Source organism: Schistocerca piceifrons, chromosome 4 (genome assembly GCF_021461385.2).
Source record: "Schistocerca piceifrons isolate TAMUIC-IGC-003096 chromosome 4, iqSchPice1.1, whole genome shotgun sequence".
In the NCBI taxonomy this organism is placed as follows: Eukaryota; Metazoa; Arthropoda; class Insecta; order Orthoptera; family Acrididae; genus Schistocerca; species Schistocerca piceifrons.
This window is the reverse complement of record NC_060141.1, coordinates 164,044,553-164,068,426: the sequence shown is the minus strand read 5'-3', so window position 1 is coordinate 164,068,426 and position 23,874 is coordinate 164,044,553. Positions and strand designations below refer to the sequence as shown.

Sequence of the window (23,874 nt, the reverse complement as noted above, 5' to 3'; positions counted from 1 at the left end):
CTCGTACCATTCCCGATAATTATTCGATACCACATACCACCGGTATTTTACGCCGGCGATGGCTGGCGCGACCTTGTTCAGTGTCATTGATTGTCGGAAAGCATATCACCAGATACCAGTCGCACCTGCTAATATACCGAAAACGGCTGTCACGACACCATTCGGCTTATTCGAATATCTCCGTATGCCGTTTCGTTTGGAAAATGAAGCGCAAGCTCGGCAAGAGTTTGTCGACGAATTGCTAAGAGTGATTCGCATACCTAGATGACATCTTGGTTTTTTCGACGTCCGAGAAGTTACACGTATTGCATCTAAAGACTGTTCGCCAACGCGTTGATGCATGCGTCATTTCGGTCACCGAATCAAAGTATTTTCTTCGAAAGCGTTAAGCGCCGTTGTTGGGATACAAGTGACTGCAGCCCGTATCAGCCCACTGCAGACAAATTTGCCATTATCGACGAGATGGCTCGCCCCGTCGGTTATCACCAACTACACCCGTTCCTTGGAGCAGTTAATTTCTACAGACAACTTCTGTCTGACGCATCTGCCATCCTGCCATCCAGGTACCTTTGACGTCAGCATTAGATGGCAAGGACGCAGTGGGAAAGCGACCTTTGCAGTTGACACCAGAGATGTTAATGGCATTCGATAAGATCAAGGCGTGTCCACGTCAGGCAATCATGTTGGCACACTCGGTTCTTCAGGCAGCAAGCCATTGCCGCAGCTCTACACCAGCATGTCGAAGGCCACTCTCAGCCCCTGGGCTGCTTCTCCCGTAAGCTGACGTCGTAACAAGTTAAATGGAGCGCTTACGATAGGGACTTGCTGGCAATTTACGAAGCTGTCAGACACTTCCGGCCACAAGCGGAAGCAAGGCCATTCACTGCTTTTACAGATCATAAGCCGATAATTTTCGCCTTCAGCATGAACAAGGATGACTGCTCATCGTGACAATTTAGACAACTTCAGTTCATCACTCAATTCACGACAGACCTGCAGTATATGAAAGGAACTGAGAACTTCGTGGCTGACTAACTGCCTTGGTTGGAATCGATCTCTCAGGCTACTGACTAGAACAATTTAGCTGCTGAGCAAGAGACAGACCGACAACTCGCGGATTTCCGTTGCGACGGTACATCCGATTTAAGTCTGCGACAGATGCAACATGGTGCTGAACTTTTCCGAGTTTGTTGCGACGTATTACAGGGAAAACCGAGACCTTTAGCACCTGAGAGTTTGCGACGGCAATTATTTGACAGCCTTCATGGGCTGTGTCCTCCGGGGATAAAAGCCAGCGTCAGACTGATGACGGACACATTCGTGTGGTCCAATATAAAGATGGACTACCATAGTTGGGCAAAAAGTTAGGTTGTCAGAGGGCCAAGATTGGCACAAAGTGGTAGGAGACTTCCAACCTAAGGCGCTGTGTTTCACACAAGTGCACCTGGATATTGTGGGATCTCTATTTCCTTTGGAAAGATACCGTTACTTCCTCAATGCAGTGGACAGCTTCACCAGAAGGACGGAGGCGACTCCATCATTTCCACGAAAACGGTGGCACGGGTATTTCTTTCATCGTGAATTGCACGCTTTGGCTGCCCTTTATATGTCAAACCAGTGGCGCCAGTTCGAATCACTGCTGTTCTCAGAACTGGCCAACCGCTGCGGTTTCCACCACCATCAAATCACGGCTTACCTCCCAACAAACAATGGACTGATGGAAAGCTGGCACAGAAGGCCGCGTTAATCTGCCACGCACAGTCTTGGACGTTAGCTTTTCCACTAGTTTTGTTGGGTCTTCGTATAGCATTAAAAACAGATTTAGGAGTATCTACTGCAGAATAGGTTCATGGTGAACCCTTACGACTGCCAGCAGAACTCTTCGCTGATCAAACCGGGGCACGACAGACCGAATTGTCTTATGTACTGGTAACAGTGCGCGAGCATATGGCCTGACTTCGCCCATTCGCTGTCTCGAAACATAGGGCTGTAACTACGTTCGAGCAGAAAGACCAGCAATCATGTTCACATGTGATGCTACAGACAGACGCTGTCAAGTTATCGCTACAGCCCCATGTTCTGGGCCTACAGAGTGCTCTCCCGGGACGAACATACCAAGTATATAGATTCTAGACAAGAGTAGTCTATTATTACCAAATAAAGGCCTTGAGTTGAGGAATAAATTTTGGAGAATGTACAGTGGGAATACATCATTCTATGGTAATGAAACATGGACTGTGGAAAAACGAGAAAACAATAAAATCAAAGACTTTGAGATGCAGTGCTACAGAAGGAAACAAAAAAATAGTTGGAGTGCTAAGGTGAGGAATGGGGATATTCTCCACAGAATCAGCTCAGGGAGGAACATGCGGCAAATATTGGCAAAGAAAAAGGGACACGATGATAGGACACTTGATAACACATCAGGGAATAACTTCCATGGTACTAGAGGCAGCTGCAGGCGATAACTGTAGAGACTTTGTTACGTCCTTCAAATATCTGAGGACTTTGGTAGCAGGTGTTACACTGAGATAAAGAGGTTGGTTTGAAGAGAGGATTTCGTGGTGAGCCACATCATTTCTAGGTGTCAATGGATAACCATCAGTTCTCTCGGGTGTTCTAAGTTCTACTGTAATGCATAAAATTTAGTTCTTGTGGTTTGACACGTTTCTAAGCTGACTAACGGTTTTAATAACCGATTTATATAAATTCGCAAGTTTAGAGTCTTACTACACCCCTTCCCCTCCCCCTGCCCCCACTATAAACTTCGGTGGACATCCTAAGCCAAGAGTGTAGTGCATTTTGACACCATATACAGGTTGTTCGGAAATTCCCGTTACAGACTACTCGGACTTGTAGAAGCGAGTGAGTACATGTTATTTCGAATAGGAATCCACGTCCGGAAACTTACCGTTTCCGTTTTACGACGGTTTCAATTCAGATGTGTAACGCGTCAACCTCTACTAAGGGAAAGAGAAAAGGCTCAGAGTTGCTGGTCCCTCAAAAAAATGGCTCTGAGCACTATGGAACTTAACATCTGAGGTCTCGGCCAACGCGACAGGCTGCTGGTCCTTGTATGGAATAGGGTGGACAGGATGACGTGAAGCTGTGCCACTGAATGTCGATTAGGAAATGTGGTTTCAGCATGATGGTGCACCATGTCACATCTCGCGTCATTTCGGAGACATCTTGGAAGACGATTTGGTAAAAGATGGATAGGCCAAAGTGATCGAACACCCTGGCCGCGATTACCGCCGTATTTTACTTCTATGGACTACTTCGTTGGGGTATTGTTTATTGTTTAATGTGCTAGAACTGCAGAGTCACAGAAACATTTGCCGGCACGAATTCTGGCTGCCGCACTAGAAACTGAAGAGACACCAGGATGGATAGAGAGTGTGTGCTAGAACATGCTCCGTAGGTACCTTGTCTGTAACAATCTAACCACTGTTTTAATGCATCAGTACTGTTCTGTAAGCAGAGTTTACTGCTTTATTTTTATTTTGGAATAATGAAAATACGTTATGTTCAAACGTTAATGCAAACAAATGTGCTTAAGTCATAAGTAGGTGTTTGGTATTGTCCCCTTTCGAATCGTTACCTAATAATTGTACTGCGTCACGCCTAGTTCAATTCCTCAAACAGAATCGAATGAGTTATACGTCTAATTCGAAACCGTCGCGCAACGGAAACTGTACGTTTTCGGACATGGGCTTCTATTAGAAACATTATGTACTCACGCCACTCCCTGAATCCTAGAAGTTTGTAGCGGGAATTTCCGAACAACCTGTATCACTGCATGGACTGGGTTGTCAACCAAGTTAGCTTAGATATTCAGCATACGTTTATGCTACAGACACACTGAAGAGCAAACGAAACTGATACATCTGCCTAATACCGTTTAGGGCCCCCGCGAGCACGCAGAAGTGCCTCAGCACGACGTGGCATGGACTCGACTAATGCCTGAAGAAGCCCTGGAGGTAACTGGCACCATGAATCATCAAGGCTAACCATAAATCCGTAAGAGTACGAGAGGATGGAGATCTGTTCTGAACAGCACGTGGTGAGACATCCCAGGTTAGCTAAAAAACGTTCGTGTCTGGGGAGTTTGGTGGCCAGCTGAAGTGATTAAACTCAGAATTGTGTTCCTGGAGCCACGCTGTAGCAATTCTGTACGTGTGGGGTGTCGTATTACCCTGCTGGATTTGCCCAAGTCTGTCGGAATGCACAATGGACATGAATGGATGCAGGTGATCAGACAGGATGCTTAGGTACGAATCACCTGTCAGAGTCGTATCTGTACGTATCAGGGGTCCCATATCACTCGAACTGCTCACGCCCCACACCATTACAGAGCCTCTACCTGCTTGAGCAGTCCCCTGCTAATATGCAGGTTCCATTGATTTATGAGGTTGTCTCAATATCCTACAGTTCCATCCACTCGATACCATTTGAAATTAGATGCATCCGACCAGGCAACACTTTTCCAGTCATCGACAGTCCAATTTCGGTGTCGACGGACTCAGGCGAGGCGTAAACCGTGCAGTCATCAACGGTACACCGGTGGGCCTTCGGCTCTGAAAGCCCATATCGAGAATGTTTCGTTGAATGGTTCGCACGCTGACACTTGTTGATGCCCGAGCATTGCAATCTGCAGGAATTTTCCGAACAGTTGCACTCTGGGACGTTGAACGATTCTCTTCAGTCGGATCTTTTTCCGGCCGCAGCGATGTCTGAGATTTGATGTTTTACCGGATTCCTGATATTCACAGTTCACTCGTGAAATGCTCGAACGGGAACATCCCCACTTCATAGCTATCTCGTAGTTGCTGTATCCCACAGCTAGTGCGCCGACTGTAACATCACGTTGAAACTCACTTAAATCTAGATAACCTGTCATTGCAGCAGCAGTAATCAATGTAACAACTACACCAGACACTTGTCGTCTTATACAGGCGTTGGTGATCGCAGCGCCGTATTCTTCTCGTTTATATATGTACTTCAATACGCATGCCTCTTCCAGTTTCTTTGGCGCTTCAGTGTACATGATTTCTACTGGGGTAGTGTCTCATTGGTGCAGTAACGCGTGATGTGTTACGTGTGACCTGTGACGTGTGCAGGGCGACCTGGAGCAGCTGACCGTGGTGCCCTCCGCGGAGGCGGTGTCCGAGCAATGCGACGCAGACGTAGCTCTCACCAACGACACGGCGCCCGTCGCCGTGGAGGAATACGGCGACGCCGCCGACGACGACGACGATGACGACGTGGACATAGACTCTACCTCTGAGGAGGGCAGCGGCGGCGGCATCGACGAAGACCTCAGCGACGCTGACAACGACATAGACACCGACTATCAGTACGGTAAGGACTGCGTTACACTGCTCACCGCACGCAGGCAGCGCAAAATGAAAGTGTGAGCTGAAAAGTAATGACCTAAAATAAACTTTATCAGCCTTGAGAACGAACTCGCTAATTACAATTATGGTTTCGCAACTGCTGCGGAATATCTGAGAACAAATGTTGGTTTGCGCCGGACCATTATCAAACCCGGATTCTCCGCTTGTCGCGAAAAGTCACCTCAACTACTTCGGCTATCCGAAACCCCTCCTGCAGCGGCTCAAACCTCCATTTGACCTGGTGTCTTCATCTCCTTGTGTTCGCACTATATTACTGTGACACCTGCACTGTGCGAGACGTTGTTTTATTTCGTCATTGCATTGCTATGGCAAGAAACACCGCAGTCCAGTCTGAGACTCTTGACAATCAACAACCGTACTCAATGAAGAAATATATATATTAATGATCTTCCATCTAATATATAACAAGAAAAATTGGTTCTTTTTGCAGATGACACTAATATTGTAATCGGTCCAAGCATACAACGGAAACAGAAGAAATGTTAAACAATGTTCTTAAAAGAATCATTGACTGGTTTTCTGCGAATGATCTCATCCTCAGTTTTAATGAGACACAACATATTCAGTACTGGACATCTACAGATACTATGCCAGTGAGAAGTGTAAAACAGGGCGAGGAAATAATAAATAGCGTAAAAACCTCAAAATTCTTGGGTGTCCATGCTGATGAGAGTTTAAGGTGGAAACAAGCACGGTTTGGAACTCATAAGACAACTTATTTCAGTCGTATTGGCACTTGGAATCATTTTCAATCCTGAGGAGAGACACATGAGTAACTTGACATATTTTGTATACTTTCATTCAGTAACGTCGTATGGAATAATGTTCTGGGGCAACACATCTTTAAGAAACGAAGTCTTCATTGCTCAAAAACCTGCTGTAAGAATAATATTTGCTGCCCATCCACGATCATCTTAGTGATGTATATGAAAGAATTGGGCATTTGGGCATTTTAATTTCTGATTCACAGTACATTTATTCCCTCAAGACGTTTGTTGTGAATAATCTACTACAGTTCAAAAGGAACAATGATCTGCATAATTACAGCACCAGAAGCAAAAATGACATTAATTGCTCCACATGAAGGTTATATTTAGCACAAGAAGGGTGTACAATGGTAGAACATAAATGTTTGATCACTTATCAGGTGATAGAAGATGTCTGACAGACAGCAAAGCAAAATATAAAAACAAAGTGAAAAAGTTTCTCCTCGACGACTCCTTCCCTTCCGTAGAAGAATTTCTTTTATAGTAATGTGTGAAAGGTGATGAATAAGAATTACCAACTCAAATCTATGTATTAAAAATAAAATAACCTCATAAATATTCAGACTGTAGCTATACAAATTAAAATGTGATGTGAATGTAAAATTACTAGTTCCATATCATTACGATCTATCGAGCAAAATTATCCGTGGATCACGAAACTGTTCTAACTCTCAGGTGTGCCATGCTGTTACGTTTTCCATCCTACCCTCGGTGTTTTGAAAACTTGGCTGGTACCCAATACTCAACTAAGAAGCCATTCTGCCATTGTTTAGATACAGTTCTACTCCCGCTGTTCAAAGTAACAAACAGACCGACGACTCGCATCAGAACGAAAAAGGTGGTGCGATGGTTAGCACACTGGACTCGCATTCGGGAGGAACGACGGTTCAAACCCGCGTCCATCCATCCTGATTGCAGTTTTCCGTGATTTTCCTAAATAGCTTCACCCATATGCTGGGATGGTTCCTTTCAAAGTGCAGGCCGACATCCTTCCTCAATCCTGTGGTACTGATAACTTCGTTGTTTGGTCCCCTTTTCCCACATCAACCAACCAACCAACTCACGTCAACAAAGAGCAGTCACTGCAGTGGACAGATCAGAACAGAGAAGAAGCAAAAGGGTGTCTTTTAGTGCACAGCGTTTACAAATGTTTGGTCTCCCCTCTCCATGAACTGCAGAAACACTGTAGTTTTAGTTCCGATACTACTGAGGGGATCTTGCACGTCAGACTGCCAGTAGCATGTGTGTTTCATCGTATAGTACCTCCACTCTCACCTGTCACTCCTCACGTCATCCTTCCGTTCGCGCAGACAACTTCACTGGAGGAATTCCTAAATTCTCCAAAGCTCTAACAGGTTCCACACCTTTTTTATCGTTGTGTCAGTACATCCTCTTTTCCACAATGTGGAATCGAATAATGACTTTTCACTAGGCATTACATGGTAAAACTTTACTGTGTGCTCTGAAGACCCTTGGCTAATGTGGCAGGTACAGTACAGGGAAGAAATTTAGAATGAACTAAAGATAGTCACTGAAGATCCTCTTCATGCTTAGCTAGTTAAAATTTAAGGGATCGTATTCTCGGTTCCCAATATTTGTTACCTCATGCGCTGTCGGTACATTATTTCAGTAACCACGCTTCTGTGCCAACTGTGCTGTTAATTGGAATCGAAAACTCATATAAAATTATTGCATTAGAGAATTGTGAAGGTGGTTCGATGAACCCTCTGCCAGGCACTTAAATATCATTTGCAGTGTACCCATGTAAATGTAGATGTAGAACGTAGCGCAGTGCTGCGTTAATGGTTCAAATGGCTCTGAGCACTATGGGACTCAACTGCTGAGGTCATTAGTCCCCTAGAACTTAGAACTACTGAAACCTAACTAACCTAAGGACATCACAAATATCCATGCCCGAGGCAGGATTCGAACCTGCGACCGTAGCGGTCTTGCGGTTCCAGACTGCAGCGCCTTTAACCGCACGGCCACTTCGGCCGGCGCTGCGTTAATCACATTGCGGGTTCAGTAAGGAAAACCTCTTATACCCAGAGTATATGCAATTATCATTATTACTGACAAATATTATAATTTTTGAAACTAAAGACCTTAACGTAAAATTGATTGTGGTACCTTGTAAACCAGAAACGATACAACCTGCTGAGAACTTTCTTGTTCCTGAAACGTCAACCCTTTACCATTTCTACGAAACTGGGCGTCGACAGTGATACATTATCAACTAGAAAATATTGAAATATACAACCAGTGACAGTAGCTATGAACAGTAGCCACAAATTGCCTGCAGATCGCTGCCTTAGTGCAGTCTCCACATTTGGAGTTAACACACCTTTTTTCCCCAAAATGAAGAATTCGTCTTTTTTCTTTCAAAATATTCGTGTTTCTTCGATAGACACGAAAAGCAACGTACTCCCAGGTTGCAACCTTGTCGTAAAACCCTTTTAACACCAATGTTTCATTATTCTCTAACGGATTCTGTAAGTGGTATAAATCATTAGTATGCCAATATACTATATCAAAATTCATCTTACGAGTACATTACTGGGAACTTCTCTAGCTTCATAAATGCCGCAGTCGTACTTTACCATTACAACAACCTCATTCAGTAAAATTTTCTATTTATAAGTTGTTACAGAATGTCGCATTCCGTCAGTAAGCTTCATCTGCTTTGTACAAATAGTTCTCACTTGGTAGCCTTCCAGAATTAAGTGCAAGATCTTAATTCTTTCCGTTATAACTTAAATTTTTGTAAATCCTAACTGCTCCCCAACTTTTCTTTGGCTCCAAGGCTTTAGTGCAGTAAACAAATTAGAAATGATCTGTGTCAGACCGCTCGTCCACTAGTTCTCGCATTTATTCGTTACGTTCTTTTTCAGCGCTGTGGCGATAATACCAAAACAGCTACCAAAGGTGGCATACTAATATATAAATCTTTACAAAAAATCTATGTTAACGGCTCACTCTTGCGCAGAATAAGTAAATCTTTAGTGGTACAAAGTTCTGCATAGGAATGTATACTGCGTCTCATATTACATTCAGACGACAAAAAGTACGGGAAACTCAGATAGCAAAATCCATTGGTTTTCTCAATTACTAATCTATCTTCTTGGCTCAACTGTCAGCGTGTCTTAATGCCATTCTCGTTGTTCCCAAAGATTTATCTTCTGCAGGCTATCTAAAGCGAGGTCCTCCTATACTTAGTGATTAACGGTTCAGTGAAACGAGAGGTAGAAGCCAGCTGCCGGCTAACCTTAGTTCTTTCTTGAACGCCACGTGATCACTTTGTTGCCTATTTTGTAGGCATATTTAGAGACCTGTCGAGTGTGGTTGGTTGTATGCAGGAAACAATGATTTCCCCCTCCCCTACCTCCAACAAACGCACTATAATATGTCAATCACAATATTATAGTATTCCAGGTATAGTCGTGTGGAGACAAGCAAAGATTTGTTTGAAATATTGACTCTAGTTCAAAAACGAACATCTACGGCTGGGAAACAGCTTTTAATCTGTGTATATGAGTTGTCCAATGGGGCCGTAAGTCAGGAGTTGACGTAACAGACTGTCAGCATTGTTCTATCTTAACTTACATAGCGAGGGGCTGGATCGCGCTTCATGGAAACCTCGCGCGCAGTAGATGGCTGCTGTTCCTTTCTTTTCTGTTTCTCTCGCTTATATTCTTTATATTTGTGTATGTATAAATATGCTTCTGCTGTCTTACACTGAAGTACTGAACAAGAGAAGGATGAAGTGGAAATAAGATAAAACGCAGAATTATATGTATCACTGGTTAAAATAATAGCAAATTTGAATATTTGCATAAAAAGGACAATAAGCTGCAACACAAAAGGTTTTCAAACCAGATGTACTGGAACAACTCGTTCATTGAAAAGTTGCTTCTTATATCAATAGGGATCAGTTACTTATCTTTAAGATGTCTCATTAGTACGGTGAATCGACATTAGTACTGGACAAATGATTAAATTTGTTGAGTCTGGCTTGGCTTGTAACAATCACATAGATCTACTCTGTTTTAATTTTGATTATAGGGCAGTCAGCAGCTTCCTTAAAGTCGACTAAAGCTTTATATCTGTGACAAAAACGATGTTATGACTTAACAGCTACGTTAGTCCCAGAATAAAACTGTATCATTAACATCATCACACAGGAATCCGGTTTTTACCGGAAGGATAAGACAAATACTAGACATTCTGTTAACCAGTAAACCACAAAATATTTCAGAATAGTTAAATGCCCCAAGGGAAGAAAAAGAAAAACACTCGAAGCTTCAGTGAGCAGAGCTCTATCATCAAAAGACGAGGATTGATGATTCTCCTAAGTTCTAAAAAGTTACACAGCATTATGTGCGTCAGTAGAGCAGAAACGGTGCTCAATCTATTTTGTTATGCTGAGCTGGCATTTCGTTAGTACCACTATCGAAATGGGTTTCAATAGGATAAATTGGGAACACCATTTCTCTCAACTGATGAGTCAGTGCTTTGCAAGGAAACCAAAGTTAACGCCATATGTAGTTCTATTTGAAACGTAAAACTATATTATCTTAAGATGTTGAACGCGAGCACTGTGACGAACCCTCTCAAGGGCTTCTGAAATAGTTGAACCCGTAAAAAACATGATCGTAATCCACTTTAATTAAGGGCGCCAACAAATGTAGCTCATTCCACACAGATGTGTGAAATATAAGCTACTGTAGGACCACATTTTTTATTGTGGTGTAAGTAATAGAGATAGGTTGAAAATGCTCAGGGGGATGAAATTAGCTAGTACCTAAATCATTAAATAAAATCTTTATTTCAAAAATAAAAATAGCCTACGCAATAAAATCATTTCCCTCAAGACTTTCTATACCATTCTCGTCGAGTATCTGTAATTTATGAACTTCGGATTTGTAAGCATATTTTGTATATTACACCCTGTTTGCTGCAGGAACTCGGTTTGAAATTAATTAACATTCTTTTTTAAGCTAGCTCTCCATTTCCTCTGAGCGTTCTTATCACAATGGGCAATGATTAGGAATTGGTTCATAGCGCCTTATCCTTTGTGTCTTGCTCTGTCTACGTACACCTGAAACTAAACAATGGAGCCGCTTCAGGTCTACATATCCTGTTAAGTAAATGCAGCCATTTATATCAAAAGTACACTCCTTTGTCCTGGGATGTATAATTGAGAGATGTATTTGTATTTGGTAATGACAAAAAAAGAGGGACAGAGGCAGTAAAAGCCGGAAACTGCACGCAGCCTGTAATATTTCCCCGAGGATAGCATTAATAGTGCGTATGTTCAAAAATGGCTCTGAGGTCATCAGTCCCCTAGAACTTAGAACTACTTAAACCTAACAGACCTAAGGACATCACACACATCCATGCCCGAGGCAGGATTCGAACCTGCGACCGTAGCAGTCCCGCGGTTCCGGACTGAGCGCCTGAACCGCTAGACCACCGCGGCCGGCAGTGCGTATGTCTTCACTCAATGAGACAATGTGGAGAATGCCAGACGTTAACTTACGACGTGACGCAACGTCTTACCATTACATTTCTTTCCAATGCCGGGCAGAGGGAGCAAAATTTCTTACGTCGGAAGGATTCGAAATGATCACTTTCGAGTCGAGCACCATTGCACGAGCTTGTGTTAGCGACCTCCGGTGTGGAGGGAATCGAAATGAAATGGTAATCAATATACATGTTAATCCCTTCAGCATGTACATCTGAAGGTGGAATTTCTAGTTCCGAAACCTGTAATGTTCTGTATCGAATATATTAATAAAAACCTACCACTGAAAATCAAAAAACAGGCAAATGAATCGGCGCTGCTGGATTTCGTGGTGAGCGGCATTTGTTTTCTCTAAGGGGAGGCGTCACGTTTAATGTTAACAGCTCGTGAACAAGCGTACGTGTCGACGAGCCAGGCGTATCGAAGCCCAACGTGCTATCGAATTTGCCTAACAGCTTTAACGAGTCTGTGGGAGCGTGATTGTGTTGTTTGTTCGATCGGATTAACGCCCTGCACTTTTATCGAGTTGCCGCAGCGATGTTATCTGCCGCCCTGAGCTGCTGCTGCACAAACCGAGATTCTACGTTATGCAAATGCACGGACAAAACCCGCAAAACGAAGGGCTTTTAATTTTGTAAAAAATTTAAACCAAACACAGTCTGCATTCTGTGTTGAATAATCTACATCTACGTGATTATTCGGTAATTCACACTTAAGTGCCTGACGGAGGATGCATCGAACCTCCTTTAGACAATTTCTCTGTCGTTGTGATCTCTAGCAAAGAAAAATTTAGCATACTTCCGCGCGAGCTCTGATTTCTGTCATATTATTGCTCTGATCGCATCTCCCTATGTAGGCTGACGTCAACATAATATATCTGCATTTCGTGCTATGGTCTTGCCACAACGAAAAAGCCTTTATTTTAATTACTGTTTACCACAACTCGCGCATCGTACCCATGACACTGTATCGCCTACTCCGCGATAGTTCAAAGCGAGCTGCCCCTCTTAGGACTTTTTCGATGTCTTCCGTCAATCCAGTCTTATATGGATCCTATACTGCACATCAATACTCCAAAAGAGAATGGACAAGCCAAGTATTGGCGGCGTATTATTGCATTTGTTGCATCTTCTAGGTGTTTTGCCAATACAACGCAGTCTTACGTTCACCTTACCCATAACACAGCCTATGTGATCTTTCCAATTTTCTTGGTATTGTAATCCCGAGATATTTAGCTGAACTGACAGACTTTAGCTGTGTGAGATTTGTTGTTTAACCGAAAATTAACATTTATTTTCATACTCATGTGGATGACCTCCGGTTTTTCAGTATTTACTGTCAATTGCCACTCTTCTGATCATAGAGACATCTCGATTAAATCATTCTGTAACGGTTTTGATACTCTGATTATTTTAATATGTGATAAATGACAGTATCATCTCCCAACAATCGAAGAGAGTTACTCAGATTGTCTCCTAAGTTAAAATTCTATTCCTCATTCGTTTGGTATGTTTTCCACTATTTTCCCCGTGTTTCTCACATATTTATCGCACTTTATTCACGAAATACTATTCCTAACATCTGATATTTTCATAATAGGAACATGCATTTCACTTCACTCGAGAGAAAATGTAAAATACATATTAGACGATTGCACCTGATGATGGTCGCGCAGGGTCCAATCACAAAAATAATTGTGATTAAAGGGCCTTTTTATTAATACTGTCTTCCTCTGAACTTTTCAGCAAGTATGATAACGAATGCAACCCTAAGCAATGAATAAAAATTTTTGCCAACTTGAGAATTCGAACCCGGATCACCTGCTGTGGCGTGTACTCATTATCGTAAGGAAAGCTGAGACTTAATATGTCTCTGGGAGACGTTATTTCATGTGTTCGACAACTGTCATAGTCCAGGTGTTCAGTAAAACTTACTTACTTGCTTACATTGGACACACAAACTACAGCCGGTCCTTGGCCACACTAATTCCAGCCTTCCACACTTCTTGTCAGCTGGACTTCATCTCCCAGACCCAGTATCCGCATGTCTCCCATTGTATTATCCTTCCATTTCGTTCTCGGTCGTCGTAGTGTTCTCGTTTCTTCGGCTTGTCCATCCGTCGCTGACTTTATTACCGTGGTCTTCCCTCTCCTCCTTCAGTCACGATGTTAGGTACTTGTATAATTCTCTGAGTTTCTGTTTTTCCTTATTCTCGGCTGTTCATTTTCTTTCACTGTCTGATACAGTTTCCCCAATATTTATATCTTTTTAGGGTCCATGTCTCGCTTGCGTAGCACACCATTTGTTTGATAGTGGTCTATTATATTTTTATTTTTGCCTGCCTGGATAGTAATTTAGAGTATATGATGCTATGTATAGCTCCTAGACATCCTACCCCCCCCCCCCTCCCACCCCTTCCTCCCAGGTTGAATTCTCGTTACGATTTTCTGTTACATAATGTTTTGTCTTCTGTGTTGTTAGGTTCCTCATTGTTAGATGGTTTGGTCCTAACTAACCTCTTCTTCTTGTTGCTATGAACTTCGTTTTATCTTCATTTACACTTAGATCTACGTCCTTATCTTTTTCCATCAGCACAGGTGCCATATTCTCCAGGTCTCCAACGCTCTTTCCTATCACCACAATACCATCCGCGAAAGCCAGAACGTTTACCTTTTTCCCTATGGTGACTCCTGCGCGTTCTTGTGTTACTCTCCTCAGGGTGATGTCGAGTGCCAAATTGAAGAGGATTGTTGATATAATATCTCCCAGTCTCACTTCTGTTTTTACCTCACACGTTTCTAGGAACTTCCCCTGTACTTTCACTCTACACATTGATTCCATTACAGATAATTTAGTTGGCTTTATCAGCTTGTCCGGTAACCCACACTCTCCCATTACCCTGCACATCTCCTCTCTCATTAGGCTGTCATATACTTTGTTGAAGTCTATAAACTTACAGAAGGTATCCTGATTGTGCTCCCAGTTCTCATCTAGTATTTGTCTTAGTGCATATATTTGTTCGGTTATTGACTTATCCTTTCTGGACTCCGCCTGTGCTGTGTCTAATATTTCTTCAGGTATGGGTAGAGCTTGTTCAGTATAATTCTTGATGTTGTAGCACGTGCACAGCGAAGATATCCCTCTACAGTCCTGTGTAAACGTTTTGCTTCCCTTCTTGTATGTGGGACATACAACATCAGTTTTCCATTTCTCCCGCATTACTTCTATCCTATACACTTCTTTTATCAATTCGGCTAACAATTTATGTCTTTTGACACCCATTTTGATGAGCTCTGCTGATATCATGTCTGTGCTTGAGGCCTTCCCACTTTTCAGTATTTTTATTGTCTTCTTCACTCCCTCAGAGTTGGTTCTTCGATTAATGGTTGCACGTTCTGGTTATTTTCTGCCTGTTTTCGAGGTCGTAGATGCCTACTGGGCTGTTCAACGCTTCCTTGAAGTATCACTTCCGGTTCTCTAGATTCCCCTCATTTGTAGTGATCAGTTTTCTATTCTCAGCTTTCATTATCATAGGCCTTGCGCTGTAATCATTTCTATAGCTTCTCATTGTCATGTAAAACTGTTTACTGTTGTTCTGGCTCTATTCCTCCTCTGCCTCCTACATGAATAATCTTTTCTCAAGCCTGATTGTTCTCTTCATTTCTCTCATGGCTGTTACTGCTCATTATTGCCTGTCTTGCTGTCTTCATGGCCTGAACTGCTTTTCTATCTGCTTCATTGAACCATGGTTTGTGTTTGATACTGCTATTATTGTTATCTCTTAATAGTTCTGTGCTGTATCCTTTATAATTGTTGTTACCGTTGTCCATTTTGTATAAGAACCTTAATTTTCTTTCCTACTCATTTCGTTCTCTAATTCTGTGAATCTGTTTCTAATCTTAAACTGTTTAAGCTCTTCCTCTTCTTTTAGCCTACGCACCCCTACTCTTTGGGTTCTTTTGCACTGTTGCCCTTAGTCGGTTGTTTTGGTGATGATTGTTTCGTTTTTATTAGCACAAGAGAGTGGTCTGATAATGTCTCAGTTCCTCTTATTGTCCTAACATCTGTTACTGCCTTATTATGTTTTTTCTCCATGAACATATGGTCTACTAGGTTTCTAGGTAGCCCATCCGGTGAGGTCCTTGTTGCTATATGCATCTCTCTGAGGAAATGAAGTACTGACTATTTTCGTTTCTAGACGTGAAGAAGTTGATGAGCCTTACACCATTATCATTTGATTCAGTGTGCAAGCTGAACATGTCTGATATGTTTGCCATTGGTGTTCTTGTCCTCTTTTGCCATTTGAGTCTCCCAGCACAATTTTGATGACATACGGGGGTAATGTGGAGCAAATCTGGTCTAAGGTGTCGTAGAATTCGTCTTTCATGTCTTCCTCCTTATCCTCGGTTGGGGCGTAGACACTTACTAGTGAGATGCTCCTGTATTTACCTTTGGTCTGATGTACTATATCCTTTCAGTAAAGTTATTTTATTATTTATTGCAAATTCTGTACTAAATGTATGGTAACCACGTTTGTTTCCGCTGTATATGATTCTACAATTTTTCTCTCTGTGCTTGCCTTGCCCAGGCCATCTTATCTTCTACAGGGCTGTAATCTCCATCTTGTTCTCTGTTAGTGCTTCATCAAATATCTTTGTCGGTCCAGCAGCGTATAGTGTTCTTACATTCCGATGTTTCTGTACGCAGTCCCTTATTCATAAGCTTATGTAGTTCTCAGTAACATCCGTTCCAATCCGAGACTTTGCGTGAGAATATAGGGACCTTCCAGTTTTTTTACAATTTTCAATGGCTGGCTAGTCTAACGATTAACCCTCTCACTCTATACGGGCTTGGGACTGGCTGGAATGCTATCTTCCTTCCAGGCGTGGAATAGGACTCTGTTAATTTATAAGAGTTGCATAGTATAACCTCTACCCATACTAACTCATAGGAACTATGTACTTCAACTTCACTAGAATACAAACTACTCTAACTGCAACACACACTCCACCATCAGCTATATTCAGTCGACCCATTCTGAACACTGTTTGGTTCAGAGGTAAAATTTTCGCTTATCTCCGGCTTTAGCCAGGTTTCAGTACCTGTAACAATTTAGAGCTTCTAGATTTGGTTCTTTCCCGACAGAGCTACGACAATTTAAAAGTACCACACCGATTTTTGCTAAGTCTATTCTGTTCCTATGTTTGCCCTGCAATCTTTGAGAATGAAGCTCTTCCTGTGCTTTCCCGAGACCATCTAACATGTGTGCAACAGCCACTCACCTGCTAAGCAGAAACCGGAATATCACCAACCTACTGCGGAAGTCGATGTATTCGCAGCAAACATGTTCGCAGAATCGCCTGAGCCTCTAATTCAGTCCCTCCACTCGGCTCTCTACTAAAGAGCTTTTGGACAATGCTACAGATAATGGGCTTTGCCTTCAACTCTCAAAGAAGATTGGCAGTGTTTTCCAGTTCTGGCAGCCAACCGAAACCAGTAATGATCGCTTCCGATTGAAAGCTACGCACATCATCTTTATTGACATGTGTCATCACCTGCAGCTGGCTGCTCCCTGTGCTCATCATGGCATCCAGGAGGGCACATACCACATCTGGGACGACTCTGCCCCAATATGTACTCGGTGTGTAGTCTGGATTTCTTCCCTCTCCTTGGCAACCATATCCCTAAGGGGCCTCATTACACAGCTAACATCGGATCTTTCAGTTACCACCAGTCCTACCCTTTTGGAATGGACGGAATCTTGCATGTTGAGAGGCTTCCGCTGAAGCAGTACAAACGACCTCATGTGGCTCAAGATATATGTCAGTCACAGATAGCACCAGAAACCTTTTTATCAGACAAACAGGGGAGGCCTTTCATTCACTCACCAGAAAGCTGTTTGCTGCCTGCCTCAACTTGAAATTACCGTCCACTGGTTATGGATGAACCGCAGTGCAAGCATTAACCACGGCTGCCACAGTAGTGAACCGATCAGTGGACTCATAGGGTGTACTGGACGGCCCTTAGATCCCCAAGTCCTGACCCAACAGGGAATCCCATAGGCATCAGACTCAAGCTGCGTGACCGTACAGCAACGAACTCAGCTCATATCCGAACATAGGTATTAAAGTCTCTCAAAAAAGACGGCAAACTATACATTACACGTTCGTAACATTCGAGACTGTGCCTAGTAAACGCAAGAGATTAGAGAATTTCAGCCTCAAAGCACAGGTAAATCAAAATCGGTCACTTCTAGGTAGAAGCTCGTCAAGCAATTCACTAACGATACACTTAGCTTTGCTGCATTTCTGCCTTACTGATTTAGACGGTTCAATTGTCGTAGCAATCGCTTCGATTATGTTGGTAGAGACATAAATTATCCTTGGCTACATTTTACCATCAAAGGGAGGAGGAGATTTAGCCTGAGAATTTCTGATGCCTAGACTATGTACCAACGCTGTGGACTTAATCTACGTATAATCCAAAATGCTTCTCGGCCAACGTCAAGTGGTAATGTATACAGGATATCATAGACCTTCAATGTGTTTGTCCTCTATAGCAAATGATTTCATTTGCAGTCGATATACTCGTTCTAATAGTTTTGTAGGGCACTGAGGCATTCCAGTGCCATCAGTTGACCATTGTTCGAACTTCCAGGCATGCAAAGCTTGTGGCTGAGGGTGACCGCTTAGCTTTTATAATAGTATACACTTATTTTATACATTTTCCGCAAAGTTCTGGTACTTTCTTCCTGTTAAAAGAGATTTCAGTACTATAGAAAGTGGGTATAATCATAAGGTAGCGGAATTACAGTAGCCATGGCTACAGTTGACAAAGTGTGCATCGTCATCCTCCCCTTTGGTTTCTTGCAACAGTCCAAGTTTCACTTGTGTGATGGTCTATGTGTTTGGTCTCCTTTTTTTTTACAATAGTTTGTTGTTTGTAATTAGTCGGATTTATTACATCAATGATCAGGAATTAAACAAAAAACTCAGCGTCGAAAAGATTTTAGAAATTCTGGAAAATAGTTCAAATGGTTCAAATGGCTCTGAGCACTATGGGACTTAACATCTTAGGTCATCAGTCCCCTAGAACTTAGAACTACTTAAACCTAACTAACCTAAGGACACCACACACCCATGCCCGAGGCAGGATTCGAACCTGCGACCGTAGCAGTCCCGCGGTTCCGGACTGCAGCGCCTAGAACCGCACGGCCACCGCGGCCGGCCTGGAAAATAGTAATATAACTGGTACGGAAGATGATAATTTTCTTCAGAGGCTAACGGCCAGGAAGAAAGTTCCTAGATAACAAATTACCTCGAGGAAGAAGCTTTAGTTGAAGGTAATCATAACAGCGGCCAACGGCCTCACCGCAGCGGTAACACCAGCTCCCGACAGTCACCGAAGACAAGTGCTGTCGGTCTTGACTAGCACTTCGATGAAACTACCCAGATCTACCAAGCACTGCTGACAAGCGGGGCGTCCCGAGACTGTGCGGCCAATTGAGGAACTACTTGATTCGTAACTAACGGCTCCAGTCGCGAAAACTGACAACACCCAGTAAATCGGGGTGCTGATCACATGGCCCTCCAAATCCGCATCCAGTGACGCTTGTTGGCTGAGTTTGAGGCTTGGGACGTTAGACTTTCGGGAGGCCTGTTCGGACGGAGTTTACCTGAATTTTGGTTTTTATTTTTGAGCCTGATTTCTATGTAATTTCTAAGAATCATATTTTGGAATGTTATATATCTGTGTCAAATCAAAGAGAGAACGAATCTGTTGAACAAATGTGTATGACTGTTGCTGAATTTTCAAGGAACTGTTTTAACGAAGAACAGCTCACACGAAAGGACGTTTCGTGGTGTTATGGAACCTATGCTTCATCACAAATTAATTTCTCTCCTACCTCTGGAAAGAGTACATATCAGTTCTCGGGTCTGGACCGTAAATTTACTTTCAAAATCATTTCTTAAAGAATTTACTTTATTTACTAGCGATCCATCAAGAACATTAACACACTATGTGAGCGTGGAAGTAGTTGCCAAGAAGTAACTGATGGAAACAAATTAAATTTCAACCAATGCAAATTTTATTCATAAAAACATTTTCAAAAACAGATTTAAAATTTATAAGCAGAAAAGCACCGTTAAATATCAAGTTACAATTTAAAAAATGTGAATTTTATTCCTAAAAGCTTTTCAGAACAGATTTAAAATTATAAGCAGAGAAGCACACTCGAAATATCAAGTTACAATTATTCAGGGGCAGAATATATTTTTTTTTTTTTTTTTTTTGTTACAGTAGGAGCCAGCCTTTGGGCTGAGAAGCTTCCGCCCCCTTTCAACACGGCCGTAGTCACGACCGCTCACAACGATCTCTGGAAAACTACACTGGTGCAAATCTGAAACACACCAGATTACTTTAAACTAAAAATTTTAACAACTCACACGAACACATTAACTATGCACTCCGTAAGAGAAATGGAAATGGTACAGTCACACTAAGAAATTATTTTCCACCAAAAGTGCAATTTGTTTTTAAAAGGGCTCTTACGGTGGAAGGGTGGCAACCTCATAAAAATGACTATTTAAATAAAACCAATGAAATTCAGACTTACATAAAGTGTACAACATTCTCTACATTACACATATACCGCCTCGCAAGACGAAAGGCAAGATAAAAACATATTTCAGGAATTCGGCCTTTACCTTTATTCTATAAATTCGTTAACACCGAATCCGTCAAACATGACAGAGACAGCTATTAACGTATGGCAGACCGAGAGACAGACAGACAGACACCAACTGCCTAACAAATGGGGACGAGAGACAAACGAGCAACCTGGGGACGAGAGACTGAGGAACAACACAAGTAGAATTTAACAAGCAACTGAAACAGCATATCACCAATCAGTCAACTTCTAATAAACTGCTATGTCTGGCGAAGACCTGGCGCAGCACCCCCAAAATGCTCTTCCGAACCGTCCGCTGCCAGCCGCTTCAACGGAAGCAGGAAGGCGCGCCGATCTCCCGTCTCACGGCGTCGCAGCTCGCCCCGGCCAGACCGATGTCGTGGTTTGACCCCTGTTGCTCTCGTGTCGGCCGCGAAGCCACTACGCATCGCTATACGGCGCGTCCATTGGACTCACGTGGCGACCTCACATGCGCCAACACTCCAGGCGGACAAGTCATCTAGTGTCCCAGTGCGCGACCAACCAACGAACAATCCAACCGCCAATGACCGTCGCCCGAGCAACTCGAGCAGACTGGCGGCCTAACTCGCAGACTCAGAAGCAGGAACTCAGCCCCGACCGGGCGATCACTAGCTGAGTTCTGTTACTGGCGGAGTGGCAAGACTCTCATTTTCTGGCTTTGAGGTTTGATCCAAACGACAGACGTACTAGCACTCCGACGACAGACTAACACTAACTGCCGCACAAATGCAAACGAGAGCCAGACCAGCAACTGGTGACGCGAGACTGACCTAGCCTCACTCCGACTGACCGACCTACTAGACTCGCCGAGACTGACAGACTTCCCTGGCTGACCAAGTGCATCCGACTGGCTGACTCACTGACTCCGTGCCGAGCTCATAGCGCCCCTTAAATGCACATGAACAGGAAACTTTTCCCTTTTCCAACAGTGGGAGACACCGAAGCTGCGATTGCCACAGCGGCGCCACCGCCAGAAACGGAGGGCGACTGCTTCACACTACGCGCTGAGGCGCGCTCTTCAAAACAGCAAAATTTACCACGACTCAGTGTCCTACTACGTATCTCGATAATCTTTATACTAAATATTTGCTGCTTGCAGCGGTGAAAATACGAAATTTTAGGCATTCCAGAAAGATACTGCTGATATTGCACCTACAAATGTAGAAAAAATAAAATGTTACGTTGGGATTTTTTTTTTAATGTTACGTTGGGATTCCCCCCCCCCCCCCCCCATGAACCATGGACCTTGCCGTTGGTGGGGAGGCTTGCGTGCGTCAGTGATACAGATGGCCGTACGTAGGTGCAACCACAACGCACGGGTATCTGTTGAGGGGCCAAATAAACGTGTGGTTCCTGAAGAGGGGCAGCAGCCTTTCCGGTAGTTGCAGGGGCAACAGTCTGGGTGATTCACTGATCTGGCCTTGTAACAATAACCAAAACGGCCTTGCTGTGCTGGTACTGCGAACGGCTGAAAGCAAGGGGAAACTATAGCCGTAATTTTTCCCGAGGGCTTGCAGCTTTACTGTATGGTTAAATGATGATGGCACCCTCTTGGGTAATATATTCCGGAGGTAAAATAGTCCCCCATGCGGGTCTCCGGGCGGGGACTACTCAAGCGAACGTTGTTATCAGGAGAAAGAAAACTGGCGTTCTACGGATCGGAGCGTGGAATGTCAGATCCCTTAATCGAGCAGGTAGGTCAGAAAATTTAAAAAGGAAAATGGATAGGTTAAAGTTAGATATAGTGGGAATTAGTGAAGTTCGGTGGCAGGAGGAACAAGACTTTTGGTCGGGTGAATACAGGGTTATAAATACAATATCAAATAGGGGTAATGCAGGAGTAGGTTTAATAATGAATAAAACATAGGCGTGTGGGTAAGCTACTACAAACAGCATAGTGAACGCATTATTGTGGCCAAGATAGACACGAAGCCCACGCTTTCTACAGTAGTACATGTTTGTATGCCAACCATCTCTGCAGATGAAGAAGAAATTGATGAAATGTATGATGAGATAAAAGAAATTATTCAGATAGTGAAGGGAGACGAAAATTTAATAGTCATGGGTGACTGGAATTCGAGTGTAGGAAAAGGGAGAGCAGGAAACATAGTAGGTGAATATAGATTGGGGCTAAGAATTGAAAGAGGAAGCCGTCTGATAGAATTTTGCACAGAGCATAACTTAATAATAGCTAACACTTGGTTCAGGAATCGTAAAAGAAGTTTGTATACATGGAAGAATCCCGGAGATACTAAAAGGTATCAGATAGATTATACAATGGTAAGACAGAGATTTAGGAACCAGGTTTTAAATTGTAAGACATTTCCAGGGGCAGATGTTGACTCTGACCACAATATATTGGTTATGAAATGCAGATTAAAACTGAAGAAACTGGAAAAAGGTGGGAATTTAAGGAGATAGGACCTGGATAAACTGAAAGAACCAGAGGTTGTACAGAGTTTCAGGGAGAGCATAAGGGAACAATTGACAGCAGTGGGGGAAAGAAGTACAGTAGAAGAAGAATGGGTAGCTCTGAGTGATGAAGTAGTGAAGGCAGCAGAGGATCAAGCAGGTAAAAAGACGAGGGCTAGTAGAAATCCTTGGCTAACAGAAGAAATATTGACTTTAATTGAAGAAAGGAGAAAATATAAAAATGCAGTAAATGAAGCAGCCAAAAGGAATACAAACGTCTCAAAAACGAGATCGACAGGAAGTGCAAAACGGCTGAGCAGGGATGGCTAGAGGACAAATGTAAGCATGTAGAGGCTTATCTCACTAGGGGTAAGATAGATACTGCCTACAGGAAAATTAAAGAGACCTTTGGAGGAAAAAGAACCACTTGTATGAATATCAAGCGCTCTGATGGAAACCCAGTTCTAACCAAAGAAGGGAAAGCAGAAAGATGGAACGAGTATATAGAGGGTCTATACAAGGGCGATGTACTTGAGGACAATATTATAGAAATGGAATAGAATGTAGATGAAGCGGAAATGGGAGATACGATACTGCGTGAAGAGTTTGACAGAGCACTGAAAGACCTGAGCCGAAACGAGGCCCCGGGAGTAGACTACATTCCATTAGAACTACTGACGGCCTTGGGAGAGCCAGTCCTGACAAAACTCCACCCTCTGGTGAGCAAGATGTATGAGACAGGCGAAGTACCCTCAGACTTCAAGAAGAATATAATAATTCCAATCCCAAAGAAAGCAGGTGTTGACAGATGTGAAAATTACCGAACTATCAGTTTAATAAGTCACAGCTGCAAAATACTAACACGAATTCTTTACAGACGAATGGAAAAACTGGTAGAAGCCGACATCGGGGAAGATCAGTTTGGATTCCGTAGAAATATTGGAACACGTGAGGCAATACTGACCTTACGACTTATCTTAGAAGAAAGATTAAGGAAAGGCAAACCTACGTTTATAGCATTTGTAGACTTAGAGAAAGCTA

General features: G+C 43.0%; 1 protein-coding gene across 1 annotated transcript in view; it reads left to right on the top strand.

Moving 5' to 3' along the window:
• LOC124795692 (protein kinase C-binding protein NELL2-like) overlaps positions 1 to 23,874 on the top strand; it is a 252,531-nt gene that overhangs the window by 50,252 nt on the left and 178,405 nt on the right. The window contains exon 5 of the mRNA XM_047259773.1: positions 5,121 to 5,361. Coding sequence (XP_047115729.1) covers positions 5,121 to 5,361 — 241 coding nt within the window. The remainder of the gene's footprint in view (positions 1 to 5,120; positions 5,362 to 23,874) is intronic.